Source organism: Pongo pygmaeus, chromosome 5, assembly GCF_028885625.2.
Source record: "Pongo pygmaeus isolate AG05252 chromosome 5, NHGRI_mPonPyg2-v2.0_pri, whole genome shotgun sequence".
NCBI lineage: Eukaryota > Metazoa > Chordata > Mammalia > Primates > Hominidae > Pongo > Pongo pygmaeus.
Window position 1 is genome coordinate 166034846 of NC_072378.2, and position 22112 is coordinate 166056957.

A 22112-nucleotide genomic window follows, 5' to 3' on the forward strand; every position below is an offset into this window, starting at 1 on the left:
ATGGCAAGTAAGGGATTTTGCATTGGCTGATGGGAGATTGTACCCATGACCTCTGAGTCCAATCCCTAACATTCCTGATTTCACAGGCATAATCCAGTTATGCAGGAGACTTAGGTAACAGGGTGGTCTGATACTTTGCTTTTTTTGATAATGCAAAGTAAAGCAGGTAAACATTTTCTTAATGTATATGAGTATGTTTGTGTACCTTAGTCATTCTGTATGTTAAAATGTTTGAATCTGTTTTCTTTTTAATCACTACTTACCATGCTGTAAGGTCATCCTTTTGAGCAGGAGTTCTAATTAGTGTCATAGACATCAAAAAAGCTAGACGTTATCTGAATATATACAACTACCAGCTAAGAATTTGGAAGTTGATATTTCAAATAAATTCCTGATTTTATTTTCTAGTCACTATCTTTGCTCTTCACTGTCGAGGAAATGTCTAGATCTGCCGTGGGAGGCGTCTTTTTATTTCTGATAGTGGGCGAATGGTGTAGGAGAGGAAAAAGCTGTAGACATGCAGGGGCATGCTTCTGTTTGGTTTCTTTCTCATCAAGCTTAGTTTCCTCTTATAAGAATGGAATCAATTGCGGGTTTTTGAAATTAAAAATTGTAATTAAATATCTGAGATCTTCAGGTCTTTAAATGTGTGCTTTCTCTTCCACACTGCAGTAACTACGATCATGAAAGTAGTACTTACGGAAAGGCACAAGCGCACAGGAATCCATAGCTAAGTGACTTTGTCTTTGGCAAGATGAAGGTGTGAGGGCCAACCCTACAGAAACATGAAATCTTGTCCTCTGCTTCTAATATTTTCTCCTTCCATTCTTTCCTTCCACACACTAAGTGCCTAATAAATGCTTGCTGAATAAATGTTTGTTTGGTAAGTGTTGCTTTTGAGGATTCTTCTTGCATTAGGAAATACATGTGATGGAGAAATTTTACTCTCCTCAACACTGTTGCATTACAGTTGATGGAAAAATCAAAGGTATGCACAGTTAAGATGAGGATTCAAATTCAGATCAGCTTTACAGAGTGCCAATCTGCAACTTGAATTACTAAATAACTTTATGGATATATTAGCTCATGAAATTTATTTTTAGCACAGCATTTTGTTTCACAGGAAATGAATATTTAACAAAAATCCTGTCTACCATATGTATAGTGCTATGCATCCGGAGGGCATTCCAATAGTAAGAGTTTGGTATTGGAGAAGAATTCCTTTTCCTTCTAATTCACAAGGCTGTGGACACTCATATGTTTAAGCCTCTCACATTTAGCTGTAATATGCTTAAGGTTAGAGAGGATCAGGGGATAAAATTTAACTTTTTGGTCTTACATATTTATCATTTGCCTACTCATGTGATGGTAAGCAGAGATAGTCAAAATAAAAACATAATTTCTTTACCCAGAGTTTTAAAGATAAGACCATGAGTATACTTATCACTGCGTACACAGTATGTGAGGTTTTAGCCCTGAATGTGTTCTTTCCTACAGCAGAAAGAATCGCAACACGTACACATAAACACACATGCACCACTGTTTTGCCCAGCACTTCTCTTTTCAGGAGGGTGTGCTTTTAGTGAGAGTGCATTTGCGTTGTTGCCGCAAAGACTCTGAGGGCCAGGGAAGCTCCCGAGGGAGCCTGCGGGTTGGCACTCAGGGATGCTGGCTCAGTAACCTGAAGCCATCACTGCAGCACCACGGGCTCCCTACACAGTATCTGAATCTTTAAAATTACAGAATGGACTTAGAGTTAGTAAATCATAACATTTTAACACTTTATGTTGTCTTGTGCTGTCTGCTAGAAAATGGGTGAAGCAAACACAACATGTTAATTCAATGTAAACTTGGTGTTTTCTAGGCAAACAAGGCCTGGAGTGTTTTCAAATGACCTTTTGTGAAATGTCTATTATCTTCCCCACAAATGAGAGCAAGTGATATACATGAAAGATATTTTAAAAACTCTGTATTCAATTATTCACACCAAAGGATATCCATTAAAATTATGAACATTTCTAAATATATTTCATGTATCATACATATATATACTTTATGTGTATAATTACATATCAACAAAAGAATTCTTGCTGCTTTAACCATGTAAGTAAAACAAAGATTTTGCAATATAACACTCATATATGCATATATACTGGCTGTTTGAATTATGAATTTATTTACAACTTGCCTAGATTATAATAAATGATTACTGTTCTATTATACAAACATAACAGTAAATGTTTTTAAATACAAAGACTGCAAATGAATACATGAAAAAATTACACACATGTACAATATTTATAATTTATAAATGCAAAGTTAAGACCTCTTTAAATTATTGCACTTGCGCATTTTACAAAGATTTTTGTCATACATATAAAATCATTTTTTAAAATTTACTAACATCAACTATGATAAAGTTAGATACTGTTAACTTGAAATTCTTTCTCCTTCCAATAGAGAGCCTATTAAAATTCTGGACACAGGTTCATTGACTCTACAAGTCAGTTTTTTATGAGCATTGTATTTTTGATGGCATATAACCTGTGTTACTCTCCAGTAGTTTTTGGTCTGCAAGATTATCAACAGCAAACTCTTAGATGCCTTAGCTACGTATGGATGTAGGATCTCTTTTGTTCATTTGTTCATGTAAAGAAAGCCATCTTGTCTTTTCAGAAAGAATGAAGATGCTGCATTTGTACAAATTTTGGTAACTATTTCAGTGTGTTGGGCAAGCATGTAATTTCAAATAGATAAGGGCATTGTACAGAAACACCTTCTCTGGGTAAATCTATTACACTCTCAACTTGCACACGAAATGAACACATAGCATATACACCATACAACAGATCATACGGAAAATAATATTCCTACATGTCATTTATATAGGCTATTGGAGATACAGCATAGGACTGGGTATTAAGGTGACTAAAGAAAAAGACAAAGGCTGTAACACCCATGATATAATATTTCAGTTGGGCTAGAGTATTAGATAATACACTTTTAGAACTTAACTTACAGTAGAAACAAAACCCTTCTGCTTAAACTTCTGCAAATACACAGTACCTCAAAAACATCAGAGGAAAACCGAAATGTGTAAACTGACTTCCCTACTTAGTAAGCCCTGGATTCAGCTGTAAGTTTCTGCCTTGGTCCTGAGGTGACATTATCCTTTGCCTCACAGGGCCACACCTGGCCCTGTGTGCCATTGATTAGTTTTCTCACACTTGCAAGAAAGAGCAGGTAGGCTCTGTACAGCTTTGCAAGCCCTGCTCTCCACTGCTGGGTTGAGAAGAGAAACATCAAGTGAGGACAGCATTGCTTCTTCGGATGTTAAATGTGTTTCTTGGGTAACACTAATGTCTTTCTCTTTGTTCTAGCTTCTTAATTTAGAACCAGCACACTGTTGACACTTTTTAATTTTTTCTTGCTATTTTTATCATATAAAATGCATCCAATGCTACAGACAACCAAAATATTCCGTTGGAAAAAAGACAAAAAAGTGTGCACTGCATTGGATATTACTAATTTAAACAACATAAATGGTTAAAGAAGTCAGCAAAATGTGTATTGGCTAAATACTTATGTACATGTAAAAATCTCATGGCCATGCGCTGAAAGCATGGGGAAACTATAACGGATGACATACTTGGCTGATTTACATTTTACATAATTTAAAAATCAGATCAATACTTGCAATAGAAGAGATCCTCTACAGTGACTAAATGAATATAGTCTTTAAAGAATTAAATCCTAAATAAAATCTGCAAAGTGTAGAAAGCAAACATATGTTTGAAATATGTAAAGAGAGAAGTGATTTTAAAAATCATGCTTAGGTACCTGAAACCCCCAAAAATCACATCATAACCAATGTCACGGTTCTCTGAAGTTCTTGCCGAAAAGACTGACTCTGAACAGTTCACTGGTTATAGTCACCTGGGTATATGTCAATGAAGTCAAATAAAGGACAGAAATCTGATGAGGAGAGAATGGTCCTATTCATTCAACTTGATAAAATGAATTGTGCGTTCCTGTAAATATTTTCAATTATACTTAAGCAAGAAAAGCAAAATAATAAATACATGAATGAAGAAGTAAAATTGCAGTATTTAAAATAAAGGCACAGGCCAAGGCAGGTGAATAATTTAGTCCTATTAAAGCTCAAACCTTGAGTTAAAAGACCAGAAACACAACACCCAAACCTAAACCTATTAAAAAACCCAGGTATCTAAGGATTTATGCATCTATTTATATCCTGTACAAACATGTCTCATATACACAAATATACCAATAAAGAAAAATTAACTGAGATTATACAAAATGAAAAAAAATCTAAAAAGCATGCCAAAAAAGAAGAAATCTATTATTGAACACATCTAGTTTCCAATTAGTTGCTTTTGCTGTGGTGAGAACGAGTCACCTGGGGCACCACTGTAAACATCTGTACCTTCCTTTTCCATTGAAGAGTCAGGAATGGGAAGGATTGTGTCTAATATTTTGGTCTCTTTTGCAAGATGGGTTTTTCATACACCTCTTAGAGAGAAGTACAGCCGGGAAATGGACCAGAGTCTCTGCCCTATTAATAGGGCTATTTTTTAGAATTAGTTACCACATCCATTGTATTTCCTTTGACCCTTTTCTGATTTATTAATTCACATTGCCCGAATTCAATATTTCATGTTATTGGCAGGCATTTATGTTTCCAAGGACATTTTTAGCTAAAAAACATATTCAGTGTCCAAAAAGATAATGGAATGATTGCATATGACCATAAAACTTGTCTATTATAAACCAACATAACCAATATAAGTGTCTGCAAATTGAATATCCTACATATGCTCATGGCGGGTTACTAAATTTATACTGGGTGGAAAATTTGGCACAATACCAATACGACCTTAATAGGAACTCATCAAAGCTGTTGTTAGTAAAAACCATCTCTTGGCTTCTGGTGTCACACTGTTCTTTTAAGAAAAGATCTGGGAAAAAGACAAGAAACATAACCCAAAAGTCTGTCTCCTAAACATCTGACAAAATACAAAAATACTCCTAACTGCATGTTTTCCAAAACAAATCATTAACTAAATATCACTGCATCCCGGGTCCTTTTATTTTAGGTAAATCTGTGATTGCCAAGTAAATCTTACACATGGTAAAAGCAATATTGACAGTTTATATCAGAATACAGTCTTTTGTTCAAGCTGTGCTTCTATTATGACAATATTTCACAAGAAATTAACCAACCAGTAAATCCAATCACATTCCTTTGGGAAACTGTTCTAAATAGAGATTACATAATACACTTGACTATAATAAATTAAGAGATTTTCTGTAATAACCTAAAAATGTAAATGTAGCCATGAGATTCCTACCTCCATAATTATTTTCTATATTAAAAAACAGAATTCATACATTCTTTTAAAATTCTTGTAATTAAACAATAATCTTCAATAATATATCCCTTCCTGAAATTCCGTCTCCAAGTGAAATTAGATAACTAAACTAACTTTTGTGACTAAAGCTGTATTTGTTAGACTCCAGCTTCATAAATTTGTACGCAGAAAAATATGTATCTTGTTCATATTCAATTATATGAATACACTAATACAAAAATGACGCTTTCTTGTCAACTGTCAAGTGATATGCATTTTCCATCAAGAAAAATCATCGTTCTTAAAGAATGGGAGAATGGGGCTGATTTATATTTTTTCCTACATGTTTGCTTCTCTCTTCCTCTCTTTCCTTCTGTCTCTTGTGTGTGTGTATGTGTACGTATTATATATACACATATGTATATGTTTACATACATGAGTGTGCATCCTATATACATCTATGTGTGTGTTCTACATATATTACATCCATCCATATATATATGTGTGTGTATATATCTAGCCACAGTGGTATTTCTCTCTCTTTTGCTATTACATTTTACCCCATAGTATATAATGAAAATAGCAAATGGAGCTCCACATAGGGAAGATGGCAACTTTCAGAAGCCCACAAGAAAACTGAACACATAGTGTTAATTTTAAAATAAGAACAATGTTTATGTAGAGCCAACTCTGCTACAACATAAATAAACCATGTTGTAGAAGCCTCTGATTTAATTTTGCACAAACCAGGCTCATATGAACAAAATGCCTATGGTAGTAAATATGTAGAAGCATATTTTTCTATTTTATTAAAAGTGATATTCCAGTTTCCTGCCACATGAAAAGTGAATAAGTTATTTGTTATGATTGGCCTGTCACTTCCTGAGTGAGCTGTCTAATTCAGGTTTGGAGGTTACTGAGCCACTGTGCTAAAAATCTTTAAATTATTAATATGTGCCAGAAGTGACTGCTTTATAATCTTTGTAGGAAGGGGTACAGAGTATTACTTTTGTATTTTTTAAAACACTTACATTGTATAGTAATACTGGTCAACCAAAAAGCTGTATAGAAGAAACCATCGAAACCCACAGGCTTCTATGGAGTGATTTGATCCGTGAGAAGAGTAAAGAGAACAGAAAGAAGGTCCAACATGATTGTACTACTTTCTGCTCTGTTTCTGTGCTATGGACAGAAAGCTCATGAAATATGACAGTGCAGCATGTGGAAAGAGATACATGAGAGATGACTGCAGCAGATCAGAGTAAAATTACAAAATACACATTTTATGGTTTGATGTTTAAAAGAGAAATGTATGGTATTTTAATTAAACAATGTTTAAAATAAACTTTTCATTGTGAATGAGAGTCTAAAATTCTGCAATGACACAAAGTGAAAATATAAAGGAATCATTATGAAAAATGTACCCTTTATATCCATAAGACTTGTCCATTAAAAAAATTACAATGCCTTGCTTTTATTTTGTTCTTTATGCAAAGGGTTCAGTAAAACTGCCAAGACAACAACAAAAACAATTTTAAAAACTGACATCTTTTGAACTGCTACTTGGAGTTCTGAGATTATTGTAACGTATACCTCATCTCCTCTCAAAAGGACAGGAAGTCTACTTCTTTTAGTGTTAAATTTATTGATCTCAGCCCTTTAGTTTGAACTTAAAGAATTATGTTTAGTCTAACTAAATTCATGAAGCTCTGAAATAAGAGTCTGACATTTTGCCATCATTTCTTACTCTGTAACCTCAATGACATTTGTCCTGAGGCTGTGGACTACAATTCAAGTTAATTACAAGTAGGTCATACATGAACATTCACCATTCACAATAGTAATGTGTAAAAATTCCTATTTATATCCAACAACATCAAAACAACATTGATGTTAAAGCCCAAGTACAATACCATAATAGTACCATTTTAAACCCTTATTAGAAAGATACAATGGAAAAGTACCCCTTCTGAATAATTTTTGTCCATTTCCTTTAAGGCCTCAGCAATATTAGCCTATTAGAAAAGGCTGGTTTGCAAGTCAAATGGAGTCACTTCGCCAGCTGATTTCTGAACATGGGGGTGGTCCTGGTTGCTCAGTGTCTATGATGCCTCACAGAAGAGATTGGCAGGAAGTCCTCTGCTTGACTTATTTACTTGATGTTACCTTCTTGATGAGGTTTGCACCCCAATTACCAGGTGTAGGTTCCCCCCGCCCCCCCCCCAAAAAAAGGAAAAAAATGTCAAAGAAGCAAGATGAGGATCTGTAGGTGGGACAGTGTGTCGGGGTGACCAGTGCTCAATCTTCAGATGCAGCTGCCTTCTGAGCCACGGATGGGGATGAAATCCAGGTTGCAGTCTCCTCCCCTCGAATCACCTTCTCCCACTGACTGAGATTATCCCTAGGGATAAAAGATGCAGTTTCAGGGGAAGCTGAATAAAGGATTTCTGGACTTTGTCTTGAAAACTAACCAAATAGTCCTGTGGCACAGCTCTGCACAACGGCATTGTGTGGGGCCCTCCAACATGGTTACCAGCATGACGTGGCCAGGCAGGCTCCTGTGACGGCTGTTCAGGAAAGAGATTCAGAGGCGCCAGAGGGTCAGGGGCACCTTGGTCCATCCACTCTGGACCGCGAAAGCAGCAGAAATGCTAGGGCTCAGCATACGTCCTTTCTTAGAAAGAAGGATTAACTTGAACAGGGAAAGAGCCCTAGGGTTTACTACTGAGGAATATGCGGGATCGTGCAAAGGAGGAGGTCCCAGAGCAGTAGGAACACTTGGTGACAACACAGACCTTCCTACTGAGAAATGTCGACAGTGCATCTCCCTCTTCATCATCATCCCTCATCATCCTTTAGATAAGCCTAGACCTCATCATCTTACACTTGTTCTTATCCTGAACAGTGTGTCATATGTACAAAGTCATCCTAAGTTACACCTGGCACAAACTTCTGAAATTTTCTTGTTAAAGTAAAACCGTGTTTGTGCTCTGGTAAGTCCTCACCCGAGGCAGTCTCATTTCTCGAGTCCTCTAATCTTTCTCTCTCAGTGTCTGTAGTTCAAGTGTCACAGGCATCGTAATCTTCTCTAACTGCGTGATCACAACCACTGCACAACCATTTACTCTACATGGCTACCCCGGCAGAACTCTTAGCCAAACCACTGCACAACCATTTTACTCCACATGGCTACCCCGGCAGAGCTCTTAGCCAAACCACTGCACAACCATCTTACTCCACATGGCTAACCTGGCAGAGCTCTTGGCCACATTCCTGTGTAAAGTCACACGGGAATCTTGGCATTGGGAAATACAAAACTCCTATGAGACACAGTTTTAAAATTCTCTCAAATTTCTTTTGGCAAACATGCTAAGACACATTCAGATAGACAAAACCCTAAAATATAACTGAAAAGTGTGGCCCTTTTAACTTTTGTAACATATCATGAAGTATCATTTTTCCAGACCCTAGAGACTTCTGATATATTGGAAAAAGCCATACACTAATTTTGGTATGTTTCCTTGAACACGGATGATACATCATAAACTTTTTAAGTGTTAATAAGATTAAAATGGCCTTTAAGAGGTTATGTGGTCCAGCCAAGTATACTGAAGCAGGAAAGAGGCAGAGCTGCCCACACAGTGGACACCGTGTTCTCAGAGCTCCACAAGGAAGGCACCTCCAGAGCTCCCTACAGCGCTGGGCACGCACCTCCAGAGCTCCCTACAGTGCTTGGCACATGCAGTCAGCACTCATGCCCTGGCTTCCAAGTACCTGACATAAAACACACAGGATTTCTGGACAGGAAAGGACTTTTGAAGATTGCTTAGTATCGGTTTAAAGAACATCTTTGAATTTACATTGATATTCCACTTTCTCTTTAATTTTGCACGCACTTTTATAACCTAATTCCCTCAAGAATGATCTGGCCTCACACTCCATATTGCCCATTATGACTTAGGCCTTTGTAATAAGGTAAGATTTTAATAAACTAACCAGGGATTAAGGTCAATTAAGGATCAACAAAACAAGGTGGGATGCTACGTTTATCTCCACAGGAGCAAGGAGGAAGGATTAACCGTTTCTTAAATATTATATATATAAAATTTTTATTATTGCTTATTGGTCTTTCCTTGAAAAAAGTAGAAAAAAAATTTCAACAGCAGAAGATAAGAGTTATATTAAGTTTCTGGTTTTGTGTAAAACTCTCTGGCCAGTGTCTGTCCTCCGTCCTCGCACAGGGCATCCACTCCAACCCACCCCAGGCAGAGCTATGGCTAAGTAGTTAAAACATGACCTGGAGCCAATTCACCTAGAAAAGACTCAAACGCACAGCTGCTGGCTATAACCCTTTGACTTCCTCAGAGGGAATTTATAAAGTAAAATGAAAACCTTTAAAAATATCCAAGGTTCTTAACTGAGTTCACTCTTTAAAAAGGATAAGAATGGAATCGGGAGAAATATGAATCTAGAAGAGATAACGATGCTTAAATGTCTTTTTGGAAGGAGAAAAAGACTTAGAGAGGAAGTGGTTATCCAAAATTTAAGGTCCCCTTCTTCCATTTAAACAACAAACTGTGTGATCTAGTCAGCCTCTTCCTGCACAGGCATCCTCAAATGCACGGGCATCCTGCACAGGCATCCTCAATAGACACCACTGCCTTGTCTTTTTAAAAACAGCATTGGGCGGGTCTTCTGCAAAATAACAATAATAATAAAAACTTCTTCCTCCTTTTTGGTGTATGAAGGACTTGATATGAATAGACACTCTTCACATATACATAGTGTACTACATAGGGACGTATTGTGGCTGTACGAGTCATGAGAGCCAGGGGCCCCTCTTGCAGGACTGACTCCACGTGTCACTTAGCAGAATGAGGCAGTCTGGCCAAGGGCTTTCTATCCCAGGCCTGAGGACCTCCAGGGACAAGGTCCCTTCAGCACAGATGCAGCTCTCATAAGGCTTGAAACCAAGCTGGCCTTGCAAGAACCACACACGTGCCCTTTCTAAAAGAAAGACCTGGTACCCCACCCAGACTGAACGTGGGCGTTAAAAAAGCGAGAAGGGTCTCCCACACCGAGACAGAGGCCCTCCCAGTCACTCAGTCATCTGGGCCCTGACTGTGTCTGGCCCCAGCCCCCAGCCTGTTCCCACTGTCCCTCTCTTCAGAGTGTGGCCAGAACAAGTTACCCACACACCCAAGGTGCCTGAGGCTTGTCTTTGAGGAGAACTGAACCAAAGGGGAGAAGTCACGACTCTGGGGAAGCCAGGTAAGGAGGCCCCGAGCCCCTGAGCACAACAACTCCACACCTAGACAAACACACAGACCACAACACACTAGTGGAGTACAAAAATCCTATACAGATCTCAGTGTTGTTAGAAACAATATTATTACAGCTTGAACCATAGTACATACCTGCATGCTTTCAGAAGAGGCTCCGTGGGAGGGAGGATCTGGGTAAGGGTTGTATAGCAGGGAATGGCCACGGCATTGTAGAACCCAAGCTGCCTCCGTGCAAAAACCACGGACAAGAAACAGAAGTGCACATTAGCAATTCTAGTGATATTTATATTTCTTAAGTGAATGTTCTGTTTCTGAGGCCTAATTATAAAATTACATGTTCTAGTTTTGCTGTATGTGACATTTGGGTTCCATGAATACTATTATAGACTGTATTTTAAAATGCATTAAAATGGATTCTAGAAATGAAACACATGAAGATTCAAAACACATTACAAAGGTTAATACCTACTGAAATCTAAGACCCAAGTACATTAAATGACATTCCGCTAATAGATCAGTCAGTTGATCATTCAAGTCCTGTGTTATCTCCAGTCACCTTTAGTGCTTTCTTGCAGACACTTCAACGTAAAGCCTGCTATTCTTTCATATGTATGGCTCTTTCCGCCCTTGTGCTCAGGTTTACAGCAGTGCTGCTTGTCTGCTACTCTTGGCTTTGCTGCCTTGTGTGGTGTCCCAATATTTTACTCATCCTCCCAGCCCTCTTATTTGAACTAAAATAGTCATTGGTTTTATCATAGCTCTTCCCATTTACTGTTTCTTCAATATATCACATTTCAAAGTTTAAAAATCTGTAGTATTTTAAACAATACATAAAGAATATTTTATTAGGAATTCTGGGTCACTGTGCAAATAAGACTGGCCTACTAAAGTCCAGATGTGAAAGATATGTGACTATCAGCAAGATAATACAGCTTGTCTAGTCATAAGTCACTGGCCAGTGGCTGCATCATGTACAAGACAAATAGCTCTCCAGATGAGGTGACCCCAAATCACAGCTTACCAATTTCTCTAAAGTACTGAACTTCAGTGATATGCATCGAAGCACACAGAAGGATCAAATTTATGTGGTTCCTTTTTGCTTTCTCCTGTTATAAAGTCTATCGTCATAGCACTCTTACTAGAATAGCGCCTGTGTTATTTCCATTTTTAACTTTATGGCTCATGCAGAGACTTTCTTATTCTAATATTGAGAAGATGTCATGGGGCAGAAGATCCCAGAAAAGATATTAATTATTAGAAATCAGAGTATTTCATTATTATGGCAAATAATTTCACAGTCATCAATTATTTAGAAGCAATATGGTTGGTAAAATATGAACTGATCATAGAAATTTTTCTTTAAACCTTTATTAGGCTGTAAATGAAAATCAAACTATTCTAAAACAAACTATTATCTTAATTAAAAACACTAGAGCAAAACCCATATGCTGACAGCGTCAATGAGAAACTTCCAGCTATACCATGCATTCCGTTGGGATGACTGTTAACTACTGGGAAGGAAAGAAATTGTAGATCCCTATCTTAAATAATACAACAAGATACACTCCAAACAAGTTAATCAATCAAATGGAAAGTAATCAAGAAGACACTAAAGAAAATATAGGCAAATATATTTACTCTCAAGATGGGAAAGAACTTCTCAAATACAATATGAAAAGCAGACACCAAACAGGAATGACTAACAGCTGTGACTCCATATATGGGAAAATTCCATGAACAGTGGTAAAATGCGACAAAAACTGCAAAATACACCTGCAGTAAACACGACAGGTATTCAGGATCCGCTTCAAATCAACAGGGACAAGTGACTATGCCATCAGAAAACCCAGCCAGGGATGTAAGTGGAGGCGATGGTCATTCATTCAGCCTCTTTGTTATGCTGGTGCCCTCTGTGAACTGTGGACTTGCCTAAATTTTGTATAAATCAATTTTAAATAAAGTAGGGAAATTTGAGAACTTATCAAAAACCACCATCCTGTGGACTTTTTGAAACATTTTCTAAACTTATCTGTATCATAATTATTTGCCCACAACTAACTTCCTTGTTATGCCATTAGAAGATGAGACAGTTAACGAAAGCCCTACTCTCAGAAATACATGACACCACTCATACACACATGCAAAACTAGCGAGGCACAAGACCTCTCAAAACATTCGAAAGCAAACATAAATTATGTAGTATGACCTGAAAACAGGATAATTAACATCAATTTATGTTGAGACAAAACGCAAAATGTACTAAAATACTAAGCATTATTTGTCAGAAAAAAACGAACCTGAATCAAAATCTATAATGTAACTCTCCAAAAATATCTTTGTTTAGCCAATGACAAAATACTTTCTGCTTGTTAAAAATAAAACAATTCAAATTCATCCACCCCCCCATTTCAAGTCAGAAAAGAAAGCCTATTTACTGCAATGGCAGCTGTAGAAAGGATTCATGACCAAGGTAGTATGAATTCTTTCAGTCCACAGAGATTTCCTAACCTTGTCTTACTCCACCTAAATGGAGAAGGTTTCAAGTGGTTCTAGCTTCTGTCCTCTGAGCACTAAGTCCTTCCAGTCCACAAGGCAGCCAGACCCTCAGGATTCCTCACTGTGGCTTTTAGCCTTGGGACCAAAATCAGTGATTGGAGTTGGCCAACAAACCCAGATTAAGAGTATAAACTCTTTTAGAGTCTACTTTCCTGAGTGTCTTAGCAAGTGAAGGCTCATTTGAGTAGATGATTATTCAGGGTAAACAGTTTTTCTTTTTCTAGTTCTCAATCTTGTAAGATAAATTTCTGAAGTTTCTATATTAATCACCAGATCTGCCCAGAATAACCCATTCCCTTAACATAATATATGATGATATATGCTTTCCATTCATGTATGATTTTATGCCCACCTTAAACTATCTGGCTTTAGCAATTACAATTTACTTTAATAATTCATACCTGGCCTTGGGGGACTTCATCCTTCTTGTCTCTGTCCATCATAGGAATAGGCTGTATTCCCAATTTCTTCATTTCATCACCCTAAGTTGAATGGGAGAAAATCATGCTTTCTCAAATTTCAAATTGCTATACTATTTTGATATTATTGAATTATTCCATTTATTAATTTTCTTCAAAACAAATAATGTTTTAACCCAAGAAAAATATATCAAAATAATGAAAAACTTAATGTATCATTATTTTGTACTTTATCCTGATTTTCTCCACTACTGAATTACCAGAAACCCAGCCATCATTACTGGTTTCATTTTGTGGAAGTTAGTAAATAAATGTTATAATAAGAGGAGATACAGTAAACAGTGAGGAGAAATAACAATAACAAGATATGGAATAACCTCCAGGCCCTTCTCTCTTTCAAATGATCTTCAAAGTGCATGGAACTCAGTGAAGTTTGGCTTTCCAGAGGAATATTTACAGAGGAAGATGAACAACACCAGTCGGCTAAAATGTGCTAGTAAAGACGCAGTACAACAAACTACACATATCATCTAATTTACAATTATAGGTAATAGTTACTAAAAATTCACTGTTAGTTACTAAAGATTCACTTACAGTTTTAGGTAATAGTTACTAAAGATTCACTATGATGCAGGCACTGAGCTAAGTAATTTGTAAATATTATTTCATTTAATCCTCATGAAATACTCTAGGATATGCTGTTCCCATTTTAAAGATTTTAGAAATTATCTTTTTATTTATTTGTTAAAGGTAAAACTTGTTACAATCTTCTTCCTTAAGATTTCCTAATATTTTTCCTAACTTCCCACTCTTCCCTCATATTCTTTATTATTTTAGTAACGTTAGTCATGTTTTTAGAAATCAGAAGTACAGCCTAGAAACTTCCCAGACTTGCTAAAATAGGGTCTACAAACAAACTACTATAACCATAATTAGGTATTTTTATAAACAGGACCAAAGCACTTGTCCTGACAAAGCAAAGCCACTTCAAGCATAGCTGCTGTTCCATTGTTACCACTTTAAATTTAAAATCAGTGGTCTCAAACTTTTTGCTTCTCTATCCAAAGTGAGTGAGACATACTAAGTCCCTTGCTCTCAAAGACTTGACAAGTCCAACAAGGAAACAGCTTTTTAAACAAACGATTTGAATATGTACTCAAAACAAAAATGCTAAAAAGGAAAAGAACCCAGTGCTACGGACCATGCCTCTAATGGAGAGCTGAGCCCATCTGAGGCTTTCACAGAAGGCAGAGGGCAGGAGCATGCTCCAGGCAGAGACTGCAGGGAACAAAGACCTAAATGGCAGCTAGTGGCTGAGACAGGGAATATGCCTGCAGAGACAGTGGGCAGGGGGCCAGCCACGTGGGGCTCTCCACATGGAGGTCTTGATTTTGGTCTGTATTACAACAAGAGGATCAGAAGCAGGGTACGGATGGAATCGAATTATTATCATCCCTATCTCATAAACTGGCCTGAGGTTAAATACCAAGTGCCAAAGCAGAATTTTAATCTCAAGCAACGTGGCACCAAAGACCACATTATTAATTACTTTTGCACAAATTCTAAAAGGTAATGGCAAGGAATTCGGTTAGAAAGTTGCAGTACTCAAGGCATGAGTTGGTGATGATCTGAAGAGGGGAATGATCGTGAGGATGGAGAGAAGAGACAGGACTTTATAGATACTGGGACCAACTGTGAGGACTTGGTGAATATATTCCTGCTTCTTCCTGTGGACTACTGAGGTTGGTGAAGGCTGCACCTAAGAGCATGCAGAGAGCTGAATCATTATCTGTGGACTGAATAACCAGTGAATAATATAAAGGAAAAACATCTCCATTACATATTGGTCACATTTTGGCATTAAATTTTCCAGCTTTTAATCCTGCACCTTCCTTTTGCTTTAAGTTGTCATTTAATGGCTGCACGTTTTCTACATTCATCTAGAATACAGAAATCATATTACAGTCTATAGTTATGCCTTTCTCACAGCAATCCTGTACCTACACAAAACGTGCATTTTTAGTATGAGATAAAAAGATATTTCACAAACAGTGCAAGGTTTTTGCTCCTGCTGTCATAGCTGCAGTGATGGCTTCATGAATTTCCTTTTCTTTTTTTGCAGTGATCCTTACACGGGATTCATTTATATTAAAATGTCAGCAACCACAGCTGCAGACTTCAATCTAGGGAACATATCAAGCAACTCAACTTTTTCTTGTCATGACATGACTTTTCTCTGCTTCTTGGGAGCACTTCCAGCATCCTAGAGTAACTCTGTATAGGTGCTATGGTGTTATGGAGGACTTACGGTATTGCACTAAACACAACGAAAAATATGCAAGAACCACAAGAGATCACTTTTTACTGTGATACACAATTTACTGGAGAGATGAATTGCTCAGAGACGATTAGCATCACAGAGTGTTTTAAACACAGCATTTTAAGTGGATACTTGTAACACTTGAGCTCACCACAACAGCAAAAGGAGGTTGCTGCAAAATTATTACAGTACTGCCATATGTACTACAGTTAACTTTACGCAGTTACGATTTAACACGGCATCTGTTTACATTTCTCTCCACAGTCTATAAGTGTGTATATAAGTTTTGATAAATTTTAGCTTATCATAGATTTTTGTGTATTTTATGGTAGTAAATGATAAAATTGACTAGTATCTACATATATTTTATGCACTTATGGCATACCTAAATTAAATTTTTTTATATTTCTAGGATATGTTGTTCTGTATTTTTGTCATAAATCTCCAAAAATATCTTCCAATATATTTATTGAAAAATATCTACATATAAGTGGATCCACACGGTTCAAACCCGTGTTGTTCAAGGGTCAATTGTGCATCGAAATCAATCTTCCCACTTGAGTCTGATGGTAACTAGGTTCTGACACATACACAATAAAATAAAGAAAAAGCTCATGCGAGACCACGCATATGCGATGTATAAAGCATTCTGGAGAAATCATGCCAGGAGTATAATCAACTCAAGGTCTGTGATCCTCATACAGTAAACATACTTTGGCTTCATTATTATGAAATAATTCAACATGATAAACTTTTCCCACTAAACTTGTGGCTGAATGATTTGCTGTTTATGTTTTACATACATTCTTCTGTATGAATGAGATATACGATTGAATTATCAGCTGCTTTGTCCTCCAAATTTACTTTTTATTTCTTCAAACCAGAAGAGGTACTCAAAAGATTTATAGCTTTCTTCATAGAGTAATTTTTGAATATGCAAAGGCCTAGGTATTCATGACTCATTCAGATCGGAGAATGATATTCTACTTACTTACACACAATTCCATCAGCACATTGGGTGGCACAATGCACATTACTGATAAATTAGATAAGTCAGTCAAGAAAAGGTGTTAATAAAAGTCATTTACGAGTTGTTTCAGGAGTATTATGAATGAATATTCCACACATTCTGCAGAACACACAATTTGCAGGTGAGCTATTGGTTATATTTACATATTCTCAATGTCTATGGTGCAAAACAATTATTCTCCTGAATTTTTAACTGCAGGTGGCTATATCCTGCATTATGGGACCCTCTGAGTACTTTGTCCGGTGCCTGTCTAAAGTAGATGGCCAGTGATGTTTACTGAATGAATGAACAGAAGATCAACTGTTAAATAACTGTTATACCACTGTTCAGTGAATAAGTTCCTAAACTCTTTCAGTTGAGCTCAGAGAATTAGACACACATGTAAGTAATAAGTAAAAGAATGATCATTCTCTCTTTGTATTTGCATAAGTGCTAAATCCTTCAGTATGTGATTCACCACAGTTTTCTGAAATAACTGTCAACATGAACAACTAAAGTATTCTTAGCAATTTATCCACACATTTAATTTCTCCTCACTATCTATGTCAATATAAGAATCAAGGACATACCTCAGCCCAGAATTCTGCATATATATCGTTTGCCGTCAATTTTGTAACGGGCCACAGTTTTGTCACAGAACAAAGGTCACAGGCAGTCATCATCAAACCAATTACACGGTCTCTAGAACACAACAATGTAAGACTGGTCAGCATAGCATTTGCACATTTATAGTAACGACTAGAAAGACTTCTGTATTTCAGGAGTGAAGTCTAAGTATGTATTACTTCATTAAAGAGCACACAGAAGTGACAGCCAGGACAGTAAAATGGAATTAAATATTAGTGTCATTTTCATCATAAGAACAAGAGTCACCTCTATAACAAGTCCCATGAGGAGTGCATCATATGTTCCTGTTGCCTCAGTGCTACTGAAGAAATCAAATATAATGTAGGCTTTGGCTAGGCTGTCATCTAAATCCCCTGGTACATTTTTATGGCTATGGACCAGGCTTTCATTTTCATTGAGAAAATCTATCCCAATGATAGATTTTCTCTTAAGAGAAATCTTAAGAGAAAATCTATCCCAATCCTTTCATTTTATATTAGCAAAGTCTGAGGTGCACAGAAACGAAATGACTTTTCTAAAGGGACAGGAATTTGTGGCAAGGCCAGAGGAGGAGGTAGCTGTGCAACCTGGTTCCTCGCTCTCCCCGTGCAAGTGTGTGAGCTGGATGCAGCCTCCAAACATGTGCTTCTCATTAGCAGACATTTCTTTTCAACACCAGCCTTTCAACCGAAATGACTTTTCCCTTTTCAGCTGCTTGCATTCATAACTATGTGCTCCATGTCTGACTTTATTTTCTAAATATGCCTTGCTTTAATCTTTCCTCTTGAAGAAAAATAATAACTTAAAAAAAATCAAAGACATATCCCCTACAATTTGAATAGATTCGGTCTTGTGATATGTGGCTACCCTAAGTGAAGTCTCTACTTAACAGAATAATTAAGTGGTAGTAATTGAGAAAGTTTAATGTACAACTTTAGCTTTTGTAAAGCAAATTACATAATTTTAAAAGACAAATTATCAGCAAGGATATAAAAGTGTGTAATGAGTGAGACAATGCTCTTATTTCTAGCTCCTATCTCAATTCGAATGAGTTTAAGCAATCCCCTGCTGTTAACCACCGCCTTACCTCTTCTAGGTCCACATTCTCCAACTGCGGGCACGGTCCTGCCCTAGCTCCAGAGCCTGTCTTGACCCGGGCAGACAGCACATTAGGAGCATCTATCTGTCAATTTGGCAGAGACTCTGCTCTAGTAGTGCTCTTAGCACATCTTAGCTCAAGCTAAGATGTTTGGATACCTGGAATACCCTGATTCTTATGACACCATCAATCACAGAGTTCTTTATTTCTCATCAGCTCGCTTCCTTTATCCCATTTAAGGAATCATCAGTTTTACTACCTTACTTTTTGTAAGGGCACATTTCAAGAGGGTATCAGTTCTCTTACAGGTTAGACTAAATCACTTTACAAACATTGGTTAGATTTATGCATACCTTTCCTGTAACCCCAAACAGATTCTATGTGAAGATCCAAATCCCTTACAGTGGTCGGGGAAACTATAAGATTTTCTTAATGTGGTAGTTTCTAAGAACTTTGTTTCTTGAAGAATATTTATTTTTGGATTTGGACTTCTAAAGTAATGAATATATGACCTTTTTTTTCAACAGGTAAATTCGTTTAAACACAAATCGAATGTGAAAAACTACCATTTACAAATATTTCATATGTTTAAAATAATTCAATCTCATTAATTTATATTCACCAAAATAATCAACGTATATCATGGTGAAATAATCTAATAAGGTTTATCTCAAAAAACTTTCAAAAATCTGTAAAACAAAAGAAATGTCAATAGAATTGGGCATTATAAAACACATGAAAGCAATTTTCTCACTGGAAATTATTCCCAACATAAAGTTGCCAATATAAGGACTGAAAGGATTATAAAACAGTTATTTAGATTTTACTGTCAAAATTACTTAGACAAAGCACAAAAAATAAAACAGATTAGAAATTTGGCATCAAATGTCTTTAATAAATGTAATTACTCATTTTGTACTCCCAATTCCAAACCAGTTAGATGGCCATGGCTATACAGAAATATTAATTGGGATCAACATTTTATTTCTATCCATGAATGGAATGTAGAACTGACTGCTAACTGGGGTAGACGCTTAACTCCAAATGTGCTTTAATAACCAATTGTGAAAGGGATCATGTTCATGCTAAGCCTACTCTTGGTGTGAGCTCATATAACCTAGTCACTAAAAACAATGAAGGAGGAGCCCAATACAATGCCTATGATAAAACAATTCTTAGTCACATAATTTCAGAAGGTTTAACTACATTCATTTATCCTCAAAAGTTGTGAATGCCTATATGTATCAGGCAGTTACAGCAAAGAACCAAACAGACCCTTTTCTCAGAGTAATAATGTTCTAGTAGGGCAAGGCAGACAGTCAACAGGCCAAAACTTTCATGAAACAAGTGCTGGGTAAAAATCAATAAATCAATAAATCAATCAATAAATAAATAGAGGCTACCACGTGAAGATCTGAGAGGAAGGTCCAGCAGAGAGGAGCGCACGTGAAGTCCTAATGTAGAAACAAGCAAGGCAGGTTTGAGGAACAAAAAGAAATGCCATTCTGGCTGCAACACAGTGAATGAGGTGAAACACAGAATGTAATTAAGTTTGGAGAAACATGCTGGACACAAGATAGGAGTTTAACTTTTATTCCAAGCTTGATGGTAAAATCTTGGTGGCTTTTCTCAGAGGAGTGGCCTGATACAGGTATTAAAGAGGATCACTCAGGTCTGCTGGGTGGAGATGACTTATAAACCTGTGAAGGGGCAAGGGCAGGTTCGGAGTGATCACTTAGGAGAACACTACAGTAGTTCAGATGAGAGGTGAGGGCAGCTTGAAGTATGGTGACAGTAGTGGGATGGGGGAGTAGGAGGATTCCAGACATTAGAGGCAGAGCCAAATGCAAATGATTAACACCCATAAGAGTTATAAAGACAAGGCATCTCTCTCTCCCGTCTTCGTTTCCTTTTCCCTCCTTTCTCCCTGACTGTCATGTATGAATTATCCCAGATCAAGTGGAGTAGATAAAGAACACAGGCTCTATCACAGGTGTGCAGATATCCCAACCTCAAAGAGGCGGGCGCCTCTCCTCAGCGTGCATGTTTGCCTTTGCAGTGCCATCCTATTTCAAGATTTTCTTCCCACATCAGAAGATCATGGAATCACAGAACTTTACCAAAGGAAGGCAAAATAGACCACACAGCCTGCAATACTTCAGATGAGTTACTGATGGGCAAGAAGGAAGCCCAGCCCTCCCACACTGTCCATAACCCCACGCCACACACTCTGCAAACCTGGCCAGCCAAGGATGTACTATTTTGTTGGAAAAGAAGAAACACCCATTCTCTAATTTTATAATGATTATTTGAAATTTTTTTTGAATTTCTGTATTCAAAAGTATACTGATGTATAAGCAAAACCAGAATTCTGTTATGAGGTAGTCTTAATTATAACTGTTAGAGTGGTTAAGTGTTATCAAGTGGTTAACTAAAAAGCAAACATGTGGGGGATGTACAGTGGATGTTTTGTTTAGAAGCTGTCATCTAGCCTCATTTTAATTATTTTACTTTAAAATAAAGTAACACATAGAATTTGAAAAGAAACTAGGTTCAATTTTTTTTTCTCTGTATTATCACCTTAAAGCTTTTTCTTATCTTGCTTTTAAACTCATTTTCAAGGGGTTTTAAATCATTGGGTTGAGTAATTTAAATCATATCTGTAACAACTACTATACTTTCATCAAAATGTGACCTATTTTGACTAATTTAGTAAACATTAAACTAGCCTAAGGATAATACAGTTTTTCTAAAAGTATTATTTGAACAGCTGCATACTCAAAATCATAGAAAATATTTTAAAATCTTACTGTTTCCAATAACATAAATAACTTTCATATAAGGATAAGCACGATATAGTAATTATCTCACTAAAATATACTTTAAGTTCTAAAATCTTAAGTTAATAAAACCCTAAATATGTCGCTTCTTTTAAAAATACATTTTTTCCATTACAGAAATATGTTGCTTCTTTTAAAAACACATTTTTCTCCATTACAGAGAGAAAAAGAAATTATAAATGACTGGAAAATGAATCTTAGGTAAATGACTACCACAGAGGGAACTGCTGTTATTAAAGTTAATACCAGAGTATTATTCCTAGAGTTAACAACCTTTACATGGTCTCACAGAGTACCATACATAACTTTAAACCAAATGGGAACATTAGTGATCTTGCTTTAGAATTTCAGTTCCCCACATTTCAGGTTCTTCAGTTGAAACATCAAACATTCCTGGCAGAGGGAGGCCTTTATGCACTTACAGTCTTACAGCAGATAAAGGCTGGAGGCTGCTGCCACATTTGGGAAATGCTAAAGAAACTACATTATGATAGATATATATATATATAAAAAACAGATCACACATCACATAGACACATTTGTTGTTCTTCAAAGCACACAGCAATAGCTATGTAAAAATATAGA

The 22112-nt window shown here is 36.7% G+C and overlaps 1 protein-coding gene across 3 annotated transcripts in view; it reads right to left on the minus strand.

Moving 5' to 3' along the window:
- Positions 1-2150: 2150 nt before the first annotated feature.
- The window catches only part of PDE10A (phosphodiesterase 10A), a 334971-nt gene continuing 315009 nt past the window's right edge, over positions 2151-22112 (minus strand). For 2 of the 3 annotated variants that reach the window (XM_054490521.2, XM_063666827.1), the window contains 4 exons: positions 17552-17663; positions 13615-13695; positions 10790-10878; positions 2151-7773 (listed from right to left, as the gene is read on the minus strand). In XM_054490521.2, coding sequence (XP_054346496.2) covers positions 7671-7773; positions 10790-10878; positions 13615-13695; positions 17552-17663 — 385 coding nt within the window. In that variant the 3' untranslated portion in view covers positions 2151-7670. Of the gene's footprint in view, positions 7774-10789; positions 10879-13614; positions 13696-17551; positions 17664-22112 lie in introns of those variants that run through there. The other variant, XR_010126815.1, reaches the window with a different exon arrangement.